At 47.4% G+C, this 27,300-nt stretch overlaps 1 protein-coding gene across 1 annotated transcript in view; it reads right to left on the reverse strand.

The window, feature by feature from the left end:
• Positions 1-10,073: 10,073 nt before the first annotated feature.
• Positions 10,074-27,300, reverse strand: part of stam (signal transducing adaptor molecule (SH3 domain and ITAM motif) 1) — a 79,426-nt gene continuing 62,199 nt past the window's right edge. The window contains exons 12-14 of the mRNA XM_039754268.1: positions 18,057-18,213; positions 13,341-13,522; positions 10,074-10,632 (exon numbers count right to left, since the gene is read on the reverse strand). Coding sequence (XP_039610202.1) covers positions 10,416-10,632; positions 13,341-13,522; positions 18,057-18,213 — 556 coding nt within the window. The 3' untranslated portion in view covers positions 10,074-10,415. The remainder of the gene's footprint in view (positions 10,633-13,340; positions 13,523-18,056; positions 18,214-27,300) is intronic.

The raw sequence follows: 27,300 nt of genomic DNA on the forward strand, positions 1-27,300 counted from the left end.
TTCCAGCCGGCGGACTCGTCCTGGACTCTGCACAGCCAGTGCTTACATTGCACTCAGCATTGTGTGGACGCCTTTATTGGCCTCATTACGCTACGCTGGGCACCGGCAGGAATTTTTATTGTATTGTCAAGTGTGGGCCGAGGGCAGCCGCCCCTGCCAAGTCACCTTTGGAATGTTGTGGAGAAAAGGGAACTGATGGAAAAGGGACAGATAAGGAGATCTGCCGAGGCCAACGCGATAAGGAGGAGCACAGGGTGAAGGGCACCTCGGGAGGGCGGGCAGCGGAGCCCACTCGACCTTAGGTAACGCAGCGGCCATTAGTGGCAAAGAGGCGGAGCCTGTTGATTCATCAGCCTCTGTCACTTGTGGACGGAAGGAAGAGGCAGGAGGGCAGCAATTCTGTGCCCGGCGTCCAACCTTTGACGGCCTCAGAGTGCCCGCTGTCTGTGCTATAGAGTGATTCGTCACAACCTTTTAATGTTCAATCTGTTTAGTGGCATCATGTCATCGGCTTAATCGGTTTAATCCACAGGGTGACTTGTCACTGTCATAAAGTCTTTATAATGATTGGTCACCACTTTGCAGTCTGTATGGTCACCTGGGATTGTCATTTCATTTCGATTCTACACTGCAAGTTGTAATCCGCTTCTTCTTTTGAATCTTTACAGGGACTGTCATTCCGTATTTAGTCCGTACAGCAACAAGTCATTGCCTTTCAGTGTCCAGCCCATATTGTGACTTGTCGGTGCCACTCAATACTTAGCGTATATAGCGACTTGTCATCATCACCTTCAATCTGTTCGATAACTTGTGACTTGACATTAATCAGTTTGACTTGCCACCACCTCTCAGTGCTTATTCTACAGATAGTGACTTGTGACTCACCTTAGATAGCCACTTGTCACTTCCTTTGAATGCTGACCCTTTATGTGTGCAGTGACTTACTTTGAATTGACGCCCTGAGATGGAAGGAAGGGGCAAGACAGCCTTTCCAGGACACGGCCTCCCCAAGACTCTAGATGGCAGCTTCCCTGGACTGCAGCGGTGCCCCAGATTCCCACAGGGCATCATGGGATTTGGAGTTGCAGCACAGCCTTGCTGGGCACCGTGGCTGCCACCAGGAGACGCTGTGGGAAGATGGTGGGAGAACAAATTCTCACCCAGCCCAGAAGTACTAAAGGATTACGACAACGGAGGCCCTGATTAAAACCTGAATTCTCTGTCTGACCCGGAAGTGCTGGCAAGTCACGTGAGAGGAAGAATGGAAGCACTTCCAGGTCAAGGACTATTTAAAGGACTGCTGGGAACCCAGCAAGGGAGCCGGGGTCAGGTGGAGGCGTGGGACAGAGCTGGCTGAGAGGTGTGGAGGAGAGAGTTGGAAGAATTACTGAGGATTGTGGCTGTGGTGCTTGGAGGCACTGCTGGGAGAAGATAAAGAATCAAAATACTGTGTCCTGTCCGTACGTCTGTCTGTGCCACCTGTGCCACCTAATGTCCACATCGTATAGAGGGACATCTGACTGTCATTCACTACTCATTCTAAATGGTGACTTATCAGTGCCCTGGTGATTCTCTGTCTCTATGCCATTACATAGTGAGTGCCATTCACTACTTCGTGACTTGTCACCATGGTCATATGTCCAGTCTGTCTAGTAACGTGTCACTGGCTTTTCATGTTTATCACTATGGTACCCTGACATTGTCATATAATGCTTATAGCAACTTGTCACCATCTTTACCGTTCAGTCTATGCAGTGACTTATGTCTGTCATTCAGTTTCAGCACTTGGTGACTTGTCACCATGATTTAATGTTCAACCTGTATAGGCTAATTTTATATCATAGATCAACTTGCTGTTACCTTTAAATGCTCAGTCTGTATTGTGACTCGTGTGACAGATGGCCAGAACCCTTGCCCAGCCGGGACACCCCTTTAATGGAAGGATCTGGGGAAAGACTGTGTTCGGGGCATTCAGGTCCCCTCTGGAACACTAGAGGGCAGCACCCCTGGCTTGCTGTAGGGCCACCACCAGAGGCGCTTGTCAGAGCACTGGGTTGCAGCACTTCCACCGCACCGGACGTTGGTCAACGAGCCCCTGCAGCACTTCTGGGTGCCTTAAAATAAAGTCAGCAGCCACTGCTCCAGTGGGGAAGAGGAAGAAGATGGCTGGAGGAGGAGGAGGAGAAGGAGTGGTGGTGCGAAAAGAGGAAAGAGAGAAGATCTGGGGTGCTGCGTGTACTGGAGAACTGGGCAGTGAAGGTGGGAGGCAGTTGTGCCCACGTGGAGAAATAAACGTGTGTAGCAACTGCGCTTGTGTCTTTGCCGGGCGGTCTGTGTCGGGATGGGTAGCTGGTATGCCCCTGGTGGTCCACACTGGCCAATGCTGTGCAGCACTTCAGTATATAGTGACTTGTCATATTTTTAATGTATATACAATAACTACAATTCAGTTCTTCATCTTTACAGTAACTTGACCCACCAGTCAGTGCTCTCTCTATATAGCGACTTTGTAAGTGCCTTGTCACTGGTGTATATAACAACATCTCTGCAGTGACTCGTGACTGTCCTTCAATGCTTTACTCTACTGTATGTAGCAGCTTGTCCCCTTCACTCTTGATAGCGACTTGTCACCACCTGCCAATCTATATAATGACCATGAATGTCATGGCCAGGGTGGGATGTGTGCCCAGTACACCAGGTGGCAGCGTCCCTCTGGTGTAGCGCCTGCTTGTACACTCGTGGGATTTCTTGAGAGTTGTAGTTCTGGAAGGCAGCCCAGTTGGGGTCCTGGGAGCCCACTAGATAGTGCTACTGGGACGAAGCTCCCCTGTCAGATGTTTTTATTGCAGTGCTGACACACTGATGGTCCTGACAGGTCTGAGTTAATAGACGCCATGCGCCTTACCCAGGGAAATAGGAACTGGGAGAAGAGAAGGACCAAACTCACCTGGGAGGCTTGATGGAGGAAAAGCCTGATGTGTATGGTGGAGAAGCCTGCTTAAATAAAAGGCTTGATTTGAACCCGAGTGTGTCTGGGGTTTGTGCTGCTCCCCCTACAGGCCACACATTGTTTGTCCATTTTTGTGCTTCTTTGCTTTGTACAGTAGATGCCACATGGGCCGGATGGGCATCCTGGCCAGAAGAGGGGATGGTTCCTTACCCAGATGAGAGACTCCTAACAGGCAGATAGGCATCCCGGCTGGGGAGGAAGAAGGGATCAGACCCAGAAGGAAGCATGGAAAAGCAGGAACGGACAGCCCAATAAAAAGAAATGTCGCTTTTACTCCCCCAGCACGCCTGATATATAAGTGCCTGGTGGGAAAGCAGCAAGGCATGCAGGGATATGTAGCCCTGCTGGGGTCACTGGGTGCCATAATAGGGCACTGTAGGGAGACAAGCTCCCTGTTATAATGGACTTCTGTGTGACCCAGAAGTACTTCCATCGGGCAATTGCCTTGGCATCAGATGCACTCCCGGGTCTGTAATTAAAGGGGTTGCACTCCCTTACCCAGGCGAGTAGGAGCTGGGAGGTAGAAGGGCAACACTCAGCTGGAGGAGGGCAGAAGAATTGTGGCAAAAGAGAGGAAGTTTGGAAAGAGCAACCTGTGCTTTGCGGATGCTGTAACGTATTTGAGGTGTTTTGGTTAAAAACCAACCTTTATTTGAACCCGGGACTGTGCTTGTGTGTTCGTGCTGGGGTTTGGGCCATTGATGCCCCAGTGTCCTTCACAGGTTTATATAATTTACTTCATCATTTATAAAGATTCTTCACAGCCCTTGTCTTCTCAAGCCAGAGGTCTTCTCTCTCAAAGGGTATTTTTGTGTATTTTTAAATTTCCTGTTGTTCTGCCTATGCAGGCCTTTGAAGCCTGCCTTTTGAGTTTGGAGACAGGCTGTCTGGGGTGGGGCCTATTTTGAGGTCCCACTTGGTGACATTCTGAGGGGCAGGCTGCCAGGGGTGGGGCCTATTTTGAGGTCCCACTCGGTGACATTCTGAGGGGCAGGCTGTCTGGGGTGAGGCCTATTTTGAGGTCCCACTAGGTGACATTTTGAAGCAGGCTGTCTGGGGTGAGGCCTATTTTGAGGTCCCACTCGGTGACATTCTGAGGGGCAGGCTGTCTGGGGTGAGGCCTACTTTGAGGTCCCACTCAGTGACATTCTGAGGGGCAGGCTGCCAGGGGTGGGGCCTATTTTGAGGTCCCACTCGGTGACATTCTGAAGCAGGCAGCCGGGGTGAGGCCTACTTTGAGGTCCCACTCGATGACATTCTGAGGGGCAGGCTGTCTGGGGTGAGGCCTATTTTGAGGTCCCACTCGGTGACATTCTTGTGTTGGCTGGTGGAGTTTGGAGGGCTGTTCACCCTTTTTGCCATTTTGTGGAAGTGGATGTGCCCAGAGTGCCAGGGGCAAGAAGAGGTTTATTGTATGAACAGAGCTCATTGTATTGGGAGGCAGACCAACTTATGACCGGCAGCCACTGAACATTGTCATGAGGATGGTGTAATACAATAAAAATATGAACTTAAAAAAAATACTTTTGGAACTTGACAAATCCGCTCAAATGGGACATGCGGGCCTCCCCTTAGGCGCGGTCGCCCCACTTGCCGCCCCCAAACTCTAGTATTCATCGGATTGCGTGATTCATCACTCCAGAGGACACGTCTGCACTGCTCGATGGTCCAGTGACGGTGCGGTGGGCTTTACACCTCTGCATGCGACGCTTGGTGATGTCAGGCTTGGCTGCGGCTGCTCAGCCGTGGAGACCCCCTTCACTCTATGAAGCTTTCTGTCTACACCGCACTGTTCTTGAGCGTTTGGGGGTCTGTAGCTTAAGGACTCTGCAGAGAATTGGCGACTCCTGCCCACCTCAGCATGCGCTGTCCCCGCTCGGTGATTTGACGTGGCCTACCACTTGGTGGCTGACGTGCTGTTGTCCCCAATTTGCGCCCACTTTGTTAGAATGCCACTGACAGCTGACCGTGGAGTATTTAGCAGCGAGGACACTTCACAAATGGCACACGCACTGAGAGCGACTCTTTCCAGTCTGCAAGCCGAGGGGCTCGATGTTATACCAGGGAAGGGATTGGACCACCTGAATTCAGTGATTTGGGGGGGGGGGTCCTGATACATTTGGTAATATCGTGCATTTTGAGGCCTCTTCATCTATTATGTAGGACAATGTGATTCGTTTTTAATATGACAATGACAAATAAATTCTGTGGTCTTCAAAACCCAAGTAACGATGCGGATTGAAAATGAAAAGAGTGAGGAAGAGACAAAAAAAGAGAGAACATGACGGAGTTGGGGGGCTGCACTTCCATCGGGTAACAACTGTGTCACCTTATTGTGTCCCTCGTCCTTGACGAGCCCGAGTCGGGGGGTCCAAAGAGATTTCACCAGACATCGAGCAGCTTGAACCCAATGAGCTTAGACCCCCTGATGAACGTCGAAGTAAAGAAGGAGGATAAAGAAGCCTCAGCTTGTCCTTGGGCGACACCTAGTGGCCAGAAGACTTGGTGTGTCCTAAATAACATGAGTGGGACTGGCGAGTCGACTCAAAGGGTTCGGCCCCCGAATCAGTGAAGGGATGACCCCCCCGAGTGGGTGTGGTCTGCTTATGGACGCTGAGCCTGCAACATTCCTGAATTTTTTATTTTTTTTTGCACACCTTCTCCTTCCAGAAGTAAACTGGGGGGTGAAAAGCAGAAAAGTGAGAATTCGAAAAGCACTTCACTCCATGCTGTTGGTCTGCTCGGGTCAGGAAGTCTCGAGTGTCCTTTGAAAATCTCATTGTTAATGAAGCCCACTGCCACAGGACCTGAAATGGGGGGGCCATGGGAGCACCCCCCCCCAATGGACAGCACTCTCCCACCTTATCTGAGCAGCAAATGGGGTTCCCTACTTAAGATGAGCGGCCCCCCTCAAGGAATGCCGATGGGGGCCACAAGGTTCCCCCACATTGTTTGAACAGCACCAATGGAGGACAACTGGGACTGTGATGTCCCCACAAAACTTAACACCCCCCGCCCAGAGAATTGAAATGGGCACCATGGGGTTCCCAAGTATTTGTGAAGTGGCTTGGACATGGGATAGGCGCTATATAAAAACAAAAAGGGGGTGCAACGAGTGACCCCTTAACTTCAGCGGCCTTCCTAAGTGTGGCAAATGGGGTCCACTCTAATCCTGATGGATGTCAATTGGGTGCCATAAGTTCCCTGCATAAGTAACCCCCCACGTGGAAGACAAATGGGGGGTCTGAATCCCCCACAAAACTTACCAGCCTACAATGAATAGTAAAGGGGGGGCACATCATGTAATTTTTCTTCATAGCTTGTAAAATGGGGGCCACATAACTAGCACGGCCCCCAGCAGGTGACAGATAAAGGGGGCTGTGGGTCCTCCATATAACTAAACAGCAAATGGGGTCTCCACGTGGCTAGTAAAGCCCCAATGGATGTCAACTGGGGGTCCAGAGGTGCACCACATATAACGTGAATGGCCCTCCAGGCGAGATAACTGGGGCTGCAGAGCCCACCCAAGTAACTCAACAGTCCCAACAGATGGCACGTGGGGTGCTGTGGGCTCTCCGCATAGCCTGAAGGGCCCAAATGGATGCCAGCGGGGGACATGGGCTCTCTGCATGACTTAATAGGCTCCAAAGGATGTCAGATGGGGGCCATGGGTCCCCCCCCCATAGTGTGAACGGGCCCAATAGATGCCTCTGATAAGACAACAAACGGGACCGCCGTATGACTAAATGAGCTGCTGTGGGGTCTAAATGAGCTGCTGTGGGGTCTCCACCCGGCTTGAAAAGCCCCGTCAGTTGGGATTCATGGGTGCAGCACGTAACTTCAACACCCACCCCATGGACCCCAGATGGGGCGTTGTGGGTTCCCCACTTAGCTTGGACCCTTTTGGACACAGTGGGTCGACGCCTCAACCATTTTCAGTTCAACGCCGAAAGTGAAAACCTTAAAGAAGGACAAAAGCCCCCAACTTCATATATTCCACCTTTTAGTGGTGTCCTCCAGCTCTTGACAGCGACTTCAGTTAATCCCACAAGCTGCTGCCATCTTCTTCCCTTCCAAGCTGAAGACCACCAAGACTTCAAGAGACACGAGACCACCGGCCTTCAGCGTGGCTCCTCCAGGCCCCTTTCCAATGTAACCTGAGGAGCGGCGCTTGGCCTGACTTACCTGCCAGCAGCACAGCCTTCCACATCACATCAAGATGTCCCTTCACCTAACAGGACATCACCAACTGTGCAGAAGAACATTAAAACGCTCACCAAGTCCCAAGCAGGTGGCCACCACTCAAAGAACTCAACTGAAGGGTCCCGTGGGTGGGTGGGGTTTGGCTGCTTGGCTCTACTCCAGGGTTTGCACCCAACAAGCGTGAAGACACAAGACAAGCAGGTCATCCATCCAGCTGTCATCAGCCGAGTCACCGACATGTGGCTTCACTTCGGCAAGAAACCAAATGGTGGGTCGGATGAGCCGGTGCCAGAATGAGAGGGGGCAGTCAGGAGAGTCTTGTAGAGACAAATCAGAATGAAGGTGTAATGTCACATCAGAAAAACGACACACCGTACTGTGGTGACCTGCTTGTCCATGCACTGTGACACATTAGTTGACACTTCAGCACCAACTCATGGTTGGTGATCGAGAGGCCCGGACAGAATTCTGATTTGGTCAGACGTGGGTAATGACGTTGAATCGTCACCCCTTTGTGAGAGGGGGGACACTAAGAAAAGTGAAAAAAATAAAGGCAGAGCGCATTGGGAGAGCTGGGCAGTCCATGAGGTGACACAGGCAGCCACCCAGGGTGTGTCACCCAAGGGCCACCATTTACAGAGCATTATGAATGGCCGACGCTAAGGAAGCCGTTCTGCTAAAGTGAAGGGTCCAGTGCAAGTTGGTTTATAATAGGGCTCAGCATGAAAGGCGCTATATAAATTCTGCATGTGTCCATCGCTTTGGAATACGGTTCAATGTGAAAGGTGCTATATAATAAATACACAGTGCCACCCAAGCTTTGGGTCATAAATAGCCGTCATTACTCCATAAAGCCTTGTGATGGTGTCACTGAAAGGTGCCATTGAAATGCCGAGCACAAGCCTACAAGTTGGTTTATAATGGGGCTCAGCATGAAAGGCGCTATATACTGTAAATGCTGCAGGTGTCAGTCACTTTGGAATACGGCTTGATGTGAAAGGCGCTATAAAATAAATATACCATGCCAGCCCAAGTTTTTGTCATAAATAGCCATCATTAGGTGTTAAAGCCGTGATGGTGTCACTGTGAAAGGCGCTAAACAAAATACTGACCACTACTTAAAGTAGCTTTGTGAGAGGGGCTGCTGTGAAAGGTGCCAAGTTGAAATACACTGAGATGGTCCACAAGTCTGTGACAGAGCACAACCTGGAAGGTGCCACATAAAGGGTGCCGCACCAAAAGAGCATCTTGATAGAGTTTGCCACGGAAAGCATTACAGAAATGTGACAGGGCACACTGTGAAAGGTGCCAAGAAATGCAGAGCACAAGTTGGTTTATAATGGGGCTCAGCATGAAAGGCGCTATATACTGTAAATGCTGCAGGTGTCAGTCACTTTGGAATACGGCTTGATGTGAAAGGCGCTATAAAGTAAATATACCATGCCAGCCCAAGTTTTTGTCATAAATAGCCATCATTACTCCCTAAAGCCGTTGATGGTGTCACTGTGAAAGGTGCTATAAAATACTGACCACTACTGCGCAAGTAGCTTTGTGAGAGGGGCTGCTGTGAAAGGTGCCAAGTTGAAATACACTGAGATGGTCCACAAGTCTGTGACAGAGCACAACCTGGAAGGTGCCACATATGCCGAGCACCAAAAGAGCATCTTGATAGAGTTTGCCACGGAAAGCATTACAGAAATGTGACAGGGCACACTGTGAAAGGTGCCATCGAAATGCAGAGCACAAGTTGGTTTATAATGGGGCTCAGCATGAAAGGCGCTATATACTGTAAATGCTGCAGGTGTCAGTCACTTTGGAATACGGCTTGATGTGAAAGGCGCTATAAAATAAATATACCATGCCAGCCCAAGCTTTGGGTCATAAATAGCCATCATTACTCCATAAAGCCTTGTGATGGTGACACTGTGAAAGGCGCTATAAAAATTCTGACCACTACTGCGTAAGTAGCTTTGTGAGAGGGGGCTGCTGTGAAAGTTGCCATGTTGAAATGCACTGGGCTGGTCCACAACTCTGTGACAGAGCTTACCACGAAAGGTGCCACTGAAATGCAGAGCATAAGTTGGTTTATAATGGGGCTCAGCATGAAAGGCGCTATATAAAGCCTGCACTTGTCCATCACCTTGGAACATGGCTTAATGTGAAAGGCGCTATAAAATACATACACAGTGCTGGCTCAAGATTTGGGACATAAGCAGCAGTCATTACTCCATAAAGCCTTGTGATGGTGTCACTGTGAAAGGCGCTACATAAACAGGCAGCACATGTCCAGGTGTGAAAGGCCCTATAAAAATACCGATCACCACTCTAATAAGACGTTTTGTGAACGGTGCCACAGTTAAATACACAGCTTTGTGAGTGAGCTCTCCATGAATGGCTTAATAACAGGGCTTAATGTGAAAGGCGCTATATAACAGCAGAGCAATGACCCTGAAGAAGCCTAACCAGTGTGCTTACCCTGAAAGATTCTATAAAATTGCAGACCACTGGCTCACATCTGCCGGGGGGTCTTATCATATAAGGTGCTCTACAAACCGATGTGTTTTCAAGTTTAGACTCTTTTGCGTCGCGGAGACGGAGTAACAGAGGAGCGCAGGGACACACGAGGACTCCTTTCAGTGTTGTTCTTTATGGCTTCTTAACAAATGTGCACTGAAACCCACTGGAGGAACATTCCTCCAAAGTCCCAGACTCCCCAATTGGTATGCCAGTGTCGGTCATGCCCGTCTTTCTTTACCGAAACCCGACCCCCCCCCGAGGAGCCCACCCCAATCGAAATGAAAATGCACTAAAATACGCCGATCACTAGCCGTTAGTTCAAATGACAGGACAGGAAATGAAATGAATTGAACAGAGACTCGTATTCGGGCTCGAGAGCGCCTCATACCAAAACTTACATCTCAGTTTATGTACAACAAATGACCGGGAGCCAAGCTCGGATATTTCATGGAGCGTCCAGCCAGCCGCGCCGGACACCGCCGCTTAACATCCAGGGGGCACGAGATGCTACAATAAATAAATAAGACGGCTTTCCTCACAAGTGCCCCGTGGACGTCCTCGTGTCTGCCATCCTCCCGACCCTTTAGAGTGAGCAGAACCCACCGCAGGGGGTCTCTGCCGCCCCCGAGAGAGTCGCCAGCCATAGTCGGACAAAGGGATACTCGAAGAGTCAAGTTCAACAGTCCTACAGCAGGGCCTTCTGGGAGGAGAAACCCGGCGGCTGCTGGCCGTCCACTGGCTGTGCAAGTGCTGCGGGGTCCATGGTGTAACTGGGCATCTGGGGGACACTGTTGGCAGCGCTCGGATAAGCAGGCACATCCATGCTGACCGCTGTTGATGGAGGGGTATAAACTGGAGGCTGGCTCAGGTATGCGCTCCCTGATCCCGAATTTACCAAGGCGCTGTAAAAGAGAGAGAGAGAGAGAGAAACAGAGCGGAGTATCAGTAGCCATCTTCTGATTCCCACAGCACAGCTCAAGACCCCTGACAAGACCCCTGAAATCTGCTGTTAATAAAGGAAAGGTCTAGTGAAAGAAACGGAGCATCTAAAGCGACTGAATCCCAGAGGACAGATTCAGGGTGTCACCCCCCTACGGTTCAGTTTTGATTCACGCCCAGCTCTTCTTTTCAGTTTGGCCCGCCTCACTTGTAGGCACGTCACTATGACATGGCGGTCCGTGACTCTGACACCCCACCGAGGAGGCTACAGAGAAGTTGGCCCACTCAGGGCTACTGAAACGACCCCATAGGCCAGAACCGTTTTTATTTTTGAATATAGAAATATTTGCCCATTTTTGAGTAGTGAGAAAAGCGCTATATAAATGCAAAGAATTATTATTATTATTTACTGCCTCCTTCCTTTATGTCAAGGGGAGGCACATACAGTCATGTGAAAAAGTAAGTGCACCCCGTTGAAGTTGTTGAATTTTCCCATGTATTTGATTAAGAGCTTCATGCAAATGGGGCCACCTGAGTAAAGACACGAGGGCCTCCTCAACCAAAATATCAGTAGATGTCGCGGTCTGCTAAGGGAAAAAGGAAGGCACCTCTTGGCCTAAGAAGCGGGTATTGCCCTCTTGGCAGAAATGACATCTTGTAGGCCTCTCGCATCAGTGCCCACCAGTCTCAGGCGTACACGCTGTGAAATTCTGGACCACTTCTTCATGCAAAATTCCTTCAGTTACAAGATGTTTGTGGGTCTTCATGCATGTCCTGCCCATTTCAACCGTTTGCCCGATTCAAACCAGGCCTTTCGCTTGGCCAGTCTGTAATCCTACATTTCGTCTTCTTGACGTCACTCTGTGGTGGATTCACTCCCGTGCTTTGGGTCCCACCTCAACTTTTAGATAAATGGCTGCACCTTCTCCTCAAGCATACTTTGATAAGAGGCCGATTGTAGAGTCTGCCCAGGCCTCAACCCTAAACCAGAGCATTTCGACCACCATGCTTGAGAGCTGGTATGAGGTTCTTCTTCACCTGAAATGAAGTCTTCAGTTTCCACCTAACACATCTACTGTGACTGCGGCCAAACCACTCGACCTTTGATTCATCTGTTCCAGAAGGTTCAACGGCAAACTAATGTTCTTTTTGGCCAACAAAGTCTTTCTCCTGGCAGGTCCGATCAGTGCCATCTCTATCCGATGGTAGATGTGTGCACTTTGATGCCAGCTTTGGCAAGAGTTACTGTACCTGCAGATCCACAAATAAAATTCTGGGGTTCTTGGCGAGTTCCTTTAGTATCAAACGGTCAGCTTTTGGGCTGAATCTGCTGGGCCGGTCCAGTCCAGGACAAATCAGCACTCATTTGAAATCTACACCTCTTGTTGACGAGTTTCTTTCTAGTGGGGATAATTTGGCCATCATTTGTAATCCCTTTGCCAGACTCCTTGGCATCCCCAGCCTTCTTTCCGAGGGCCTTAGAGAGCTCTTTAGATCTTGGCATGATGACACCACTCATGTCTGGAGCAATAAGAACAAACAGCAGACCCTCAACATCTGTGGTTTAAATCAGACGGTCAGGTCCACCTTCAGTGCCCATAAGGAGGGTCTCATCATTGGCAACCTCATCTGTCTACAGGTCAGGTCAGGTCAGGTTGCCACACCCACCACACTACGAAACATCTCAGGATCCTGGTTGGCAACCACCCAGGCAGACATGTGGTGTAGTCCGACCGTCCATAAATGACCCTCAATCTGCCACAGCCATGTGTTCTGTGGGTGTCCCCTTGGCCTGATGCAACCACTCAGGTCCTTAACAATTAGCTGGATCACCCTCTGGTAACCGCGCCACATGGCTGTAATCGGGTAACTGACACTCCTTCACAATGCAGGTTATGTGCCTCAATTGAGACTCTGTGAGCAACACAAAGCAGACCAGCAATAAGCGAGGACCCTTCAAACACACATGAAGGAGTCCAGTCTTCTTCTCAGGTCACCGGATAGTGTCCATGTCTCACAAACAGGGAACACCAGGACTCTACAGACCTTTTAAAGATTTTAGGAGTGTCACACACCCCTCATACGACCCCATGACCCCCCCCATGCTCTCCCAATCCGTCTACTGACTTCATTGGAAGAGTCACCAGAGTCACATGAATGTCACCGCCGAGGTCAGAAAACCTCTCGACGCGGAAGACACTCTCTCCGCAGACAGACACGCTGACCTCTTGGCCATCATCTGAACACCTGATTCTAATTGGATGAATTTGAAGTGCTGATCAGTGAAGGGGTGGACTTATTTTTTTCCATGTGACAAATCATTTTTCATTCATTTAGATGATGTGAATGAAGACCCCGTGTCAGTGTGACATGTCCTTTGTCCTAGCAGTTCACTTTTATCTGCAGGCCACGTTTGCAACAGTTTCCATGGAGGTGCACTTACTTTTTCACACAACGGTATTTGCATCTTAAGAGTTTCAAAGAAAGGCCACATTACCTGGCAAATTGTTATTATTTTCAAAAGTGACAGCTTAGCAGAGCATCCCATTGGGAGAGGTGACAAAATGTAAAAAAATGACCGAGCCCTGCACCTCCTTCTTTCTGGTCAGACATTACTGGGCAATAAACAGACAGACTGGACATTCTAGGAATCAGCGGTTGCTGCTCTTACCCTGAAAAGGAATTCGGCCCTGGCACCGGCGGGCTGGGCATAGCCACACCAGCCACGTTCGAGGTGACGGCACCTTGGTTCACGGATGGGCTTTGCTCTTGTGCGAGGCTGTAGCTCTGGATTGTGCCCATCTGGGGGCCGCTCACTGTAAAGGTGCCCCCTGTTGCTTGTCCTGCGTATACCTAAAAGAAGAATCGAAAAATAGGCAGGTAAAGGACTTGAAGCCACCGGAGGTAAAACAAAGATTTAGACAAAAGGGAAAAACCTGCTACTCAAGACAAAGATTCAGAAGTCAGGGTCTTTACTGACTAGTAAACCTCTTGTCAAATACGCCTACACCTAGTCATTCACACAAACGCCGATGTCACCGTCCGCGACTTCTGGTCGTAGGGTACATCAGAATTGCTAATCGTGTCGCCAGACCATAAACGGAAAACTGCTGCTCATATCACGTTTACCGACCACATGATGACTTACCAGCAGAGTTGTTTTCCCACCAATGACACGCAGTCTGACAGAGCCGGTGCTGTACAAAGGGTATGCAGATATGGAGTGTTCGGCCACAATCTCGGCCCTTTGTTTTTCTTTATTCCATTCTGTCAGGTTATGTAAAACACGAGACAGGAGACAGATGAGCTTCTCTTCTGTTTCAGAGGTCCAATACCCCCCTGTGGCTCCTTAGTCCTCACCATTGCCTCCAATGCATTGCACTCCTGGGTAAACACTCAGTGGTGGTCCCCTTTCATGCACATACTACAGCCCACCATTTGGAATAAAAACAAAATCTGAGGTGTCCGAGTGAGTCGATGGGTATGTTGGACTAGACGACTGCACTTAACAGAGCGTGGCACCGACTACCTCCGAATCATGAAGACTAGAATCCCTGAAGCCTACGAAAAAACTCGTAATCCCGGCCCACCTTAAATCTACTCGCACCTCTCCGTCAGTGTCTTTTGTCTTGTAAATGTGTCGATCAGCACAAGCAGCCTGCTGTCCCTTCACCCGCCTAGACGGAGCTCAACTCTCCCAGCTCAAGTCCGTTTAGTTGGGTGTGAGGTGTCTGGAGTTGTAGAGGGTACCTACCTCTGTGTTACTGGATACCCCCGGCACTTCAGAAGTGGTCATCCGCCTGTTCAGGCCTGGCCAGTGCTTGGATGGGAGACCATCTAGGAAAAGCTTGAGTTGCTGCAGGCAGAGGTGTTGGTGAGGCCAGCAGGGGGCACTTAGCTTACCCCTGTGGTCCGTGTGTGGATCTTCAAAATGCATCTTGATGTTATTTTAGAGGATTTAAGTGGGTGGGACTGGCAAGGCATTGTTGGGCTGAATGGCCTGTCTGTCCAGAATATTCAAATGTTCACATTAACTCTTTCAGGGCTAATTCTTTTTTCTTTTGTCCCAGGGATGAATATTTTTTCCAAAAAATCTCTTTTTTTCTAAAAGGCACACAAAGCAATGGTTACACACATAAATCAACATAAAATACTTCTTTATGACAAATGTCACTCTATTTTATGTTCTATGAGCCCCTACAGTAATGTCAATTCACAGACTTATTCCATGAGAGTCATCATTCATAAGCTGAAAAGCACGTTCTGGACAAAAACAGCTTGACGTAGTCGTAGCGTCCACCAGCACAGCGTGTCATGTTATGAAGTCCAACTGCCAGCCTGCCTCCCACAGATCTACGTCTGCTAGTCCTCCCAGGGTAAACTTTGCCGCAGGTTCATCAGGCGCATGATCAGCTGATGCAGGTACCTGACTTTCAGATCCCCAGATTACTTGCATCAAAATCGGAGTCTGATAAGTCTGATTCAGCAATAATACGCAATAAATAAATTTACTTTGCGCATTCGCTTTGCTCTCTCGCCTGATGTTGATGCCATTCTACACACCGTTTACTCTACGCTACTCACGCACATGCCGAGATTCGATGTGAAGTCAAAGAGTCTAACAGTCTTCCTAGCCAAGAGGGTCTACCTATTATGTAACGGCAAGTTTTATAAACGTTTATAGCTTTTTTTTTTTACACCCTCTGCCCCTGGATGTTGACTTTAGTTGACATCTGCTCTTGACCCCTCGTGTTGACAAAAGTCGACATCCACCCTAAAAGAGTTAGGCGAAACAGGAAAAAAGCGTCCTCCAAATGCAATTGCAGCAGAGAGAAATGGAGTGAAAGAGAAAGGGGTAAATAATATCTCGTTATTATCTACAATGATCTATGTAATGTAGGATGACCTACAATGGGCGAAACAGGTTTTCCATGTCTGCCCGGCCGGGAAAGGACCAGAGGAGGGCTTGCGTCCTCCACACTAGATGTTCATCATTGCAGCCGAGAGAGCCCGGCCTGGACGCCCAGGAACCGGAGGAGTGTAAAGAGAAAGGGGTAAATAATATCTTGAGCCCAGCACTTCCGCCACACCAGAAAGTTGGGGAAGACTCTACAATGATCTATGTAATGTAGGATGACAGGAAATGTGAGGCAAGAATTGATGGAACACCAGAAAAGGACGCCTGGACTTTGGAAACAAGAGGCTGGGGTTTTCCGGTTACTTTGTTCTAGTAATAATGGTGTGTGGTGAAGAACAACATGTCTGTCTGTCTGTGTCCGGGCCAGCGTCCACCACGTGAAGTGTATAATGTGTGAAGACTGAAGTCCAAAGGTCAAATAAACACTTTCACAAAAGGTATAAAAAAACAAGAATATAACTGAAGAAAACGAAATCGGGCTTGGGTACAATGCTGACACAACCGCTTTGGGTGGCACAGCGGTAAGAACTGCTGACTCATAATCAATAGGTCATGGGTTCGAATCTGAGCGCGTGCATTTTGAGTAGTGAGCGGCTCTTATTGTTACTATTATACAATAAAAACAAACATTTATTCTGAGTCTGTAACAGCCGGTGTAAATTTATAGTATTTGTAAAAGTTAGCGTTTTGTTTATTCAGTTTTATTCTGTCAGTTGCGTTCACGCTCGCCCCGAGCTGACACTACTAGTTTTCAAATAAAGACGAGCTATAGCAGAGGTGAACTCAGATGAGGACAAGGGTTCAAAACAGAAGCCCTCCCCGCAAGAAACGTCCACTCACATATAAGAACAACGCAGCTGTACCAGGCGTAAAGGAGAAAGATGGCACCGTTTGAATGCAGCAACAGGTCGGGCATCATCCTGCCAGTCAGTCTGCCCCACACGAGTCCCTATTGGAAACAGCAGGACTTACAGAGCTCACCAAGGTATCGTGCAAAGTCCTGTTTGTGATTGTGTTTTGTGATTGTCTTTATATGAAAAACATTTTTATGTGACTTATATCGTTGTAGAAACGGAGCGTACATGACATGTATTTATTCCACATAACGAGATATTATTTATCCTCCACAACTCCAGGCACTTCACAACACGATAAACGCACTTGAGCTGGGAGAGCTTTTTGCCCGAGTTGAGCTCCATCAAGGGTGGGAATGGGAACAGCAGGCTGCTTGTGCTGATCGGCACACTTACAACACAAAAGACACTGATGGTAGAGGTGCGAAGGAATTTAAGGTGGCTCGGGATTATGAGTTTTTTTGTAGCCTTCAGTGATTCTAGTGTTAAAAATACGTAAATGAAGGCTCTCTCTGTCACTCTCTGATCCTTAGCTGGTGATAGAATGGGCTTACCTCCGGAGGGCATACACTGCTGTAGATACCGCTGGATTTACGTGTAACGCCTTTCCATGCTATTCAGTCCATGCCTATGGCTTTGGCATCGTTGAGGCCAAGTCGCTGGTTTCTCAGATCCCCCTCAAGAGGGTCTTTTGTAGACGGCGCTCTTTGAACCATCCAATCCTCAGGGCGTTTCCGCCAGAGTCGCTTGCATGGCATCCAGCAGGTGTTCATTCTGCAGATGCGGCTGAACCATCTCAGCCTTTTCAACCGTTGCTTGGTGGTTGCAGCTCATCTGTGCGATTTCACTTTGGAAGGAGACACCCAGGATCTGCCGCCGGCATCGTGTTTGGAAAACCTCGAGCGTGTTCAGCTCTTGTTTGAGCAGGGTCCATGTTTTGGATCCATAAAGGAGAATCAGCAGTCTTGAGGGAGATGTTGAGTTTCCTCCATAGAGACCACTTGAGCGAGGCGAACGCTGTTGTTGCTTGGCCGATCCGGCTGTCGACTTCGGGGGTGGGTGCTACTTTCTTCTCTTGGATCGGTGACCCCCATATACTTGAATTTTTGTAGAGTTGTCTGTAGTACGAGGGTGTTGTACCATATTAGCCATTATGAATGTAGTGAGACGTCAAGCAACATGACCCCTTTAACTGGCTAACTAAAAAGATTACGATATGCCAACTCTGGAGGCAACTCAGGCCCCTTCTTCAGGCTGCCTTGAAAGTTTGTAGAGCTATCAAATGACAATAAGGGCCCTCGGAACCCGCAACTTCCTTTACCAAGTTGATTTGCTGTTTAGGCCTTATGGCACCTCTTGGTCTTTCTTGTTCATGAATGGGTTGGCCTGTGATGTATAATGGTGGGAGCAAAGCCAGCACCCCCCGAATGAAGGCAGATCAGATAGAACTTTACTCATCGTGGAAGGTGGCAAGTCTACTAGGACTGGCACGTCATCCCCCTCTGGATGTGACTTCCATCTTTTTAAACAACTTTTTTCCCCGATGATTATGGGACAATTCCCTGTCATTTACAAGTGACCTGCCACACGCCGATCTGAATGGCATTCCACTTACCTGCGAGGTACCTGGAGTTGCCGCCTGCGGCACATAAAACTGCTGACTTTGAAGCTTGGCGTACATGGTGTAGATTGGGTCTTCGTTCATCAGTTTGGCATACATAGAGAGGGCCTCCATCACACGGACATTCAGCTCCGACAATTCAGAGTGTCTCCTAAAATGCACAAATCACAAACTGTTCAGTGGAAAAGCCGACATTGAAAGACCTGTCGGAAACGATCAAAATAAGAAAGTTACCATCGCCATGTGAGCTTTTTCATATGACAGTGGGTTACACTTCATTCAGAAAAGTCTTCAGACCCCTTCAGTTTTGTCACCTTGTGTTATTGTGTTCCAGCTTTGGGCTAAAATCACTGAAGTTCATTTTTTTTCCCACATCAAACAACATTCAGTACCCCAGAATGACAAATCAAGGACGGGAGTTTAGAAATGTGTACAAATGTATTCAAAATAAACAAACTGAAATGCCACACTGACAGAAGAATTCTGGGTGCCACTTTAGATTGGGTGTCCCCAATACTTACCATGTCATTACCTGTATAGTTACAGAGTGATGAGGTGTTATTACCTTGTAATTACTGTGTGATACGGTGTAATGCTATAATTAGGCACTCAATTGTAACTGCTATCTCACTATTTATACACACACATACTTATAAAAACTGTGGAATAACAATTACAGCTGAGTGCTTAACTCTTTTAGGGCGGATGTCGACTTTTGTCGACAGGAGAGGTTGAGGGCGAATGTCGACTAAAGTCGACATCCAGGGATAGAGGGCGATAATCAGCTGGTAATGGTGACAAATCTCACTGTCACGTCACAGGCATTTCCTCTGTGCTTGGAGGAATGCTAGACTTGACTCGCAACTAATCCTAGCGTGTGCGTGAGTTGCGAAATGTAAACAATGGCAAGATGGCATCGACATGTGACAAGGGAGCCGAAGTGAGTGCAGAAAAGAAAACACTCGGCAGACAATGTTTTGCGATTATCGCTGAGTCGGACTCTGATTTTTCAGAATCGGATTTTATTGACAGTGATCAGGAGATCGGGCAAGAGAGTGAGAAGCCGCATCGGCTGCCAGTTGAGCGCCGCGCAGCCGATGCATCTACGGCAAGGTTGGCGTGGGATAAATACACAGACATTGATCCGTTGAGAGCCGATCTGGCTGCTGGACTTCACAAGATGGCATGGCTTGCTGTTGGACACGACAGATCACCAGCTGCTGTACTTCAGGCTGCTCTCTCCTGATGCTGCTTTTCAGCTACCGTCAGGCGAGACAAACAGGTAGGCAGAGAAATTTTTAAATCGGGGCTGCATTTGCATCGCATTCTCGTTTTCAAAGTGTAAACCCACAACAAAAGACGAGATGAAGCGTGCTGTGGTATTACAAATAGAGATGGGACAGAACTGGTGATAGAACTTCAGGGAGCATTGGTCCAAGCGTGCTTTGTCCCCTGGTGGCTTTGGACAGGTTATGCAGCATGGTGATAGGTACGACGGCTGCAAAGTTTGATTCACTTCTGTAATAAACAGAAGCAAATCCCATGGGGTGAGCCAGGCTATAATGCCATGCATAAAGTTCATAAAGTTTCAGAAGAGGTGACAATACGGTTTTCATGTGGGCAGAAAACTTGGTGGCAGTGGAATGGCACGATGGCAAAAGGGTGACTTGTCTCTACAGTACACACTAACAATATATGTGAGAAAGTGCAGCAACAGACAATTGAAAAGTAGGCACCAAAGCAACACGTATTGTAAGCAGTGCAATGTGGCAATGACTGAAATTGGCTGCTCTGAGCGACATCAGACTTTGCTGTGTAAAATGTATGTGATATGTATGTGAAATCATAGAGTATGCAGGCTCATACAACATGCAAGACAGTAACATTTGTCAAAAGTAAATATTTTTTGTTGATTTGATATGTTAAACAATTGCTTTGTGTTCTTTTTTAAAAAATGTTAGTTTTGGAAAATGTTCAGCCCTGGGAGATAAGAAAAAAAATAATTAGCCCTAAATGAGTTAATTATAGCATTTCACCGTATCACACAGTAATTACAAGGTAATAGCACCTTGTTACTCTGTAATTACACAGGTAATTACAAGGTAAGCCCAGCAGCATTAAGGACACTGTAGCCAACATTTGCGGTTTATCACCATGATCTGTAAAGTTCACTTCATTGTATCTAATTTGACTGATACGAGCAGAGAGAGAGGGCCAGAGAGATGAACAAATGACAAGTGAAAAGCGCAGGCTGGAAAGATGGACAGAAAACACAGGAAGGACAAACAGACAAGCAGGCGATTGTAAAAGTGCCGAGGCCTGCTTGAACAACATGGTTAAAAAACACACAAGTCTGTCATACGCGATGAGAACTCTTTGGGTTCAGTCCAGAAATAATATCTCTGAATATGTAAACATGTGAGAGGTGATAACGACGAGGATCGAGCACCAAGTCACAAGCGCCTCCATGTCACTGATGGACGTACCTGAAGAACAGGCTGTGAAGAACAGGCTGTGATGGCTGCACTGCTCCCTGGCTTCTCTCTGGCCTGAATATGTATGTATATATGGAGTAAGCATTCTATTATGGGAAAGGAAGTTAGCATTTAAAACAAGTTAAATACACACACAGTGGGTATCAAAAAGAATCCCCCCTTTGAAATATTCCCTTTTTTTATTTTCCTGTACAGCCTTAAATGTAAACTCACAAACTAATATTTCTTCCCGGCTTTACTTACTCAATGCCACCTCTAACATCCAAGTGACAGATATCAAGGCTACAGTTCAGAAAAATTATAAAAAAATAAAAACAAGACCAACTGAGATTAATAAAGGATCAAATGTCACTGTCATTTTGTTGACCCCTTTTGCTTTAATGACAGCCTTGAGTCTGTTGATTCTTCTCTATCAGCTTGGCACACCTAGACTGTGTAATATTTGCTCCCACTCTTCTTGAGTGCTGCATTTGACACCATTGATCATAATATTCTTAGAAATCGCCTTAGTCAATGGGTGGGCCTCTCTGGCAGGTCTTAAATTGGTTTGAATCCTACCTGACAGGGAGAAAATTTTTTGTTAGTTGTGGTAATTACAACTCGAAGACACATGATATCCGATATGGTGTTCCACAAGGCTCTATCCTGGGTCGCTGCTCTTCTCAATCTACATGCTTCCGTTAGGTCAGATTATCTCAGGGCACAACGTGAGCTACCACAGCTATGCTGATGACACACAGCTGTACTTATCAATAGCACCTGATGACCCGATCTCTTGATTCACTAACACAATGTCTGACTTGTATCTCAGAATGGATGAATAGTAACTTTCTCAAGTTAAATAAAGAGAAAACTGAAATCTTAGTGATTAGCAATAATGGATACAATGAGGCTATTAGAAATAAACTGGATACATTAGGATTAAAAGTCAAGACGGAGGTAAAAAGCTTAGGGGTAATTGTTGACTGTAATCTGAATTTTAAATGCATATTAATCAGATCACTAGGACAGCATTTTTCACTTAAGAAACATAAGTAAAGTTAGACCTCTTATATCACTGAAAGATGCTGAGAAATTAGTTCACGCGTTTGTTTTCAGTCGACTAGATTACTGTAACGCACTCCTCTCAGGACTACCCAAAAAAGACATAAATCGTTTGCAACGAGTGCAGAATGCAGCTGCTAGAATCCTAACTAGGAAAAGAAAATCCGAACACATTTCTCCAGTTTTGATGTCACTACACTGGTTACCTGTGTCATTCAGGATTGACTTTAAAATTCTGCTTATGGTTTATAAAGCCTTAAATAATCTAGCCCATCTTATATATCGGAATGTCTGACACCTTATATTCCAAATCGTAACCTCAGATCCTCAAATGAGTGTCTCCTTAGAATTCCAAGAACAAAACTTAAAAGAAGTGGTGAGGCGGCCTTCTGCTGCTATGCACCTAAAATCTGGAATAGCCTGCCAATAGGAATTCGCCAGGCTGATACAGTAGAGCACTTTAAAACACTGCTGAAAACACATTACTTTAACATGGCCTTTTTATAACTTCAATTTAACTTAATTTAACTTAATCCTGATACTCTGTATGTTCAATTCCTCATAATAACTATTCATGGTGGCTCTAAAATCGTACTGACCCCTACTCTCTCTTCTGTTTCTTTGGCCTGCCACCTCCACCTACTCAAAGCTTCATGATGCTCCAACAATGATGGATGGATTAAAAGGCAGAAGTCTACGTGATCATCATCATCAAGTCCTTCCGTGAGAACCCTAAATCCAAAGAGGACTGTTTCATTTATGTTAGGTAGAATGCCCAGAGGGGACTGGGGGGGTCTCATGGTCTGGAATCCCTACAGATTTTATTTTTTCTCCAGCCGTCTGGAGTTTTTTTGTTTTTTCTGCCCCCCCCTGGCCATTGAACCTTACTCTTATTCGATGTTAATTAATGTTGATTTATTTTTTTTCTTATTTGTCTTTTATTTTTCTATTCTTTAATATATAAAGCACTTTGAGCTACTGTGGTTCCTGCAGAGGCATTAGCTCTCTTGGAAATGTGTTCTTTTAATATTGTGGCTTATTAAATAATTAAACAATATCATAATATACCAGAAAAGGCGATATCCCTCCCATAGTGATTACGCGGTACAAGAATCACATGAGACAAAATATCTTTTAGCTTACATTTACTGACGTTTTACAGTTACAGACGGGAGGCATATGGACAGACTTATCCAGGTGGGAATCTGGATCAACACAGTCATCCATTTTCTCCGTCCCTACGCTGGGAGGATTCTCATTCTCCCAATAAGGAAAGAAGATTTGTGCTGATAGAGGACAGAAATACCCTAACCTGTGTTTAAGCTGACTATACAAGCCTCCAGTTGTCTTAGGCTATCTAATCCAATGCTTGGCTAGCACTTCTAACTGCTGAGCCTCTGTGTGCCACAGTTAACATGCACATGTGAATAAAACTCATAACAGTATTGTCCAGATATAGTGACATAAAGAAACATGTAGTATAACATACTGTTTGTATGAAAATGTGCTATATAATGTAAATAAATGTTGTTGTTGTTCTTCTTTACAGTTTAACTCTTCAAGTTCGGTCACATTGGATGGTGAGCTTTGGTGGTCTGCTATCTTCAGATCTTTCCACTGTGATTCAGGTCTGGGCTCTGACTGGCCACACCAGGACATTCACTTTTTTCTCCTTTAGCCACTGGGTGGTCCATTTTGCTGTGTGCTTAGGTTGTTGTGTTGAAAGATGAACATTCTGCCCGTCTTCAACCTTCTGGCAGAGGGTAGCAGGTTTTCCTCCTGAATTTGATGCTATTTTGCCCCATCCATTTTTCCCAGCCCCAGGCCCCCCCACAACAGGATGCTGCCCCCTCCATGCTTTACTGTAGGTATGGTGTGTTTTGGATGGTGAGCTGCATTGGTGGACCGTTTGGTGTTGAGGCCAAAGAGTTTGATTTTGGTCTCATCTGACCATAAGACCTTTTTCCACTTGGCATCAGAATCTTCAAGGTGCATTCTGGGAAAGCTCAAACGAGCCTTCATGTGGCCTTTTCCTTGCGACCCTCCTGAACAAGCCAAAATGGTGGAGCACTTGTCAAATTGTTGTCACCTGCACACCATTAATGACCACTCTTTGTCATAAAATCTTGGAACTCCTTCAAAGTGGCCATTGGCCTCCAGGTAGCCTCTCTTACTAGTGTCCTCCTTGCTCTTCCATCCAGTCTGGAGGGTTCCTAGTCATACCAAACACTTCTTTATGATGGACTTTACTGAGCTCCTTGGGATTGATGAAGCCTTTGAGATGTTTTTGTCTCCATCTCCTGCCTTCTGTCTGTCCACAACTCTGTCCCTGAGATCTTCTGAAAGTGGCCTGCCACCCATAGTCAGTTGTTTGCTGTCAGTCGCACTACTAAGTAAGGGAATGAATGGACCAGGAACAGCTTCACTAATCACACCAATTACAGTTGATCACAGGTGGAAGGAAGACAGCAACCGCAATGGGAATGGTGGGCACTGACACCTGATTGAGTTTGGGTCCTTTATTAATCTCAGAATTTGTTTTTGATTTTTTATTATTCTTCTGAACTGTACCTGTGATGTCTTTCACTTGGATGTTAGAGGTGGCATTGAATTAGTAAAGCTGGAAAAATATTAGTGTGTGTGTTTAAATTTAAGGCTGTAAAGCAAAAAAAATGGGAATATTTCAAAGGGGGGTTCTTTTCTATACCCACTGTATGTCTTTTTGTACCATAGTTCTCTCGTGAAGACCAATGAATGAGGGCTAGATGGTGGGTCTTCAATTCAAACACACAGCATTGTGGGTATGATGTCTTTCCTGTTGACATTCAACGTGGAGTTTTCCAGTAAGTAACTGTTAATAATATTTTAGCAAAAAAAATGCACACATTTTGCACGTTTGGCCCTCATGAATGGATAACAGACTTGTGGATTATGTGACACGAGTTATGTGGAAAGTGTTTTGCTTTTGTTAAGAACTGGTCACCACAGGCCTCTGTTGAGTTTGAGTCTTCATGTGTCGTGTAGGCGGAGTGGTGGCTCTGAGGCGAGGGATCTGCACTGGCAATCGGAAGGCTGTCAGTTCGAATCCCGTAAATGCCAATAGGGACTCTGCTCTGTTGGGCCCTTGAGCAAGACCCTTAACCTGCAATCGCTGAGCGCTTTGAGTAGTGAGAAAAGCGCTAGATACATGCAAAGAATTATTATTAGTATTCCTTTAAAAGCTGGGAGAAAAATGTATATAGGATATGTGGGAAAATACAAAACAGCTTGATCAATCTGGTGTACGCGACAAGAGCCATGTAAAACTCTGCTTGCCCATGGTGTACGTGACAAGGGTCATGAAGACCCAGCGTGCCCAAAGTGTGCGTGCCAAGTGCTACTTCTTGTTTTAAGGTTACTACACAAAAAACCACAAGTGCGGACTCATCGAGCCCCAAACTAAGGAAACTAACAGATGTATTCCACCTGTAGATTTCTGGTAGTGCTGATTCAGGCTAATATTTTGAAATACTTGTGTAACTAAAGTCATAAGACAAAAACCCTATAAAAATTTGGGAAAATGAAGGGCAGGTGTCCTAGGACTGTGCTTCTCTGTCATTTTACCTTTGCCTGGTGTGTATCAATTAAAGATTTTTACTAACTTTAATTATATCTCTGTCTTCAGTCACAAGAAACAACACTATAGAAAAAGTGTCCACAGATATAATACATTTTCATCCATCCATCCATCCATCCTCTTCCACTTATCCGAGGTCGGGTTGCGGGGGCAGCAGCTTAAGCAGAGAGGCCCAGACTTCCCTCTCCCCGCCACTTCTTCCAGCTCTTCCGGAGAATCCCATGCTCCCAGGCCAGCCGGAGACATAGTCCCTCCAGCGTGTCCTGGGTCTTCCCGGGCCTCCTCCCGGTTGGGCGTGCCGAACACCTCACCAGGGAGGCGTCCAGGAGGCATCCTGATCAGATGCCCGAGCCACCTCACCTGACTCCTCTCGATGCGGAGGAGCAGCGGCTCTACTCTGAGCTTCTCACCTTATCTTTAAGGGAAAGTCCAGACACCCTGTGGAGGAAACTCACTTCAGTCGCTTGTATTCGCAATCTCCTTCTTTCGGTCACTACCCATAGCTCATGACCATAGGTGAGGGTAGGAGCATAGATCGACTGGTAAATTGAGAGCTTTGCCTTACGGCTCAGCTCCTTTTTCACCACGACAGACCGATGCAGAGCCTGCATCACTGCGGATGCCGCACCGATCCGCCTGTCATCTCACGCTCCATTCTTCCCTCACTCGTGAACAAGACCCCGAGATACTTGAACTCCTCCACTTGGGGCAGGATCTCTCCCCAACCCTGAGAGGGCACTCCACCCTTTTCCGCTGAGGACCATGCTCGGATTTGGAGGTGCTGATTCTCATCCCAGCCGCTTCACAGCTGCGAACCGATCCAGAGAGCTGAAGATCACGGCCTGATGAAGCAAACAGGACAACATCATCTGCAAAAGCAGTGACCCAATCCTGAGTCCACCAAACCGACCCCTTCAACACCCTGGTTGCGCCTAGAAATTCTGTCCATAAAAGTTATGAACAGAATCGGTGACAAAGGGCAGCCCTGGCGGAGTCCAACTCTCACTGGAAACGGGCTCGACTTACTGCCGGCAATGCGGACCAAGCTCTGACACCGGTTGTACAGAGACCGAACAGTTCTTATCAGGGGTCCAGTACCCCATACTCCCGGAGCACCCCCCACAGGATTCCCCGAGGGACACGGTCGAACGCCTTTTCCAAGTCCACAAAACACATGTAGACTGGTGGGCAAACTCCCAATCACCCTCCAGGACCCTGCTAAGGGTGTAGAGCTGGTCCACTGTTTCACGACCAGGATGAAAACCACACTGTTCCTCCTGAATCCGAGGTTCGACTATCCGACGGACCCTCCTCTCCAGAACCCCCGAATAGACTTTTCCAGGGAGGCTGAGGAGTGTGATCCCTCTATAGTTGGAACACACCCTCCGGTCCCCCTTTTTAAAGAGGGGGACCACCACCCCGTCTGCCAATCCAGAGGCACTGTCCCCGATGTCCATGCGATGTTGCAGAGACGTGTCAACCAAGACAGTCCTACAACATCCAGAGCCTTAAGGAACTCCGGTATCTCATCCACCCCCGGGGCCCTGCCACCAAGGAGTTTTTTGACCACCTCGGTGACTTCAGTCCCAGAGATGGGAGAGCCCACTTCAGAGTCCCCAGGCTCTGCTTCCTCATTGGAAGGCATGTTAGTGGGACCCACAATGTCCCGAGTCAAGGTCAGCAGCGCAGTACCATAATACATTTTCAAATCTTATAAATCAAAACAGAGGAAACCCAAAGTCATGTCAACAGAGGGAGGATAGGCAAATCCTGCCAGCTGGGCATAAAAGTGTTGTGAGGAGGCCATGGCACCCACCCCACTAAGTACAGAACCATTAAGGTTTCTATCCTGTCCTGGTATTACTGGCCTCCTTCTCCAATTCTCACTGTTGCCCAAACGTACCCCTGCCAGGACCTCAGCCACACCACATTCACAGCAGAAAAGGTCATCCACCTGAAGCTAAGCGTGTTCAGGCCTAGCCAGCACTTGGATGGAAGGGCACAGTAAGGGACGCTAGATGGCAGCTCCCCTTAGTTTACACTGGTGCCAAGGATTCCCACAAGGCACCACGGGACATGGAGT

This window comes from Polypterus senegalus, chromosome 5 (assembly GCF_016835505.1).
Source record: "Polypterus senegalus isolate Bchr_013 chromosome 5, ASM1683550v1, whole genome shotgun sequence".
Classification (NCBI taxonomy): Eukaryota; Metazoa; Chordata; class Cladistia; order Polypteriformes; family Polypteridae; genus Polypterus; species Polypterus senegalus.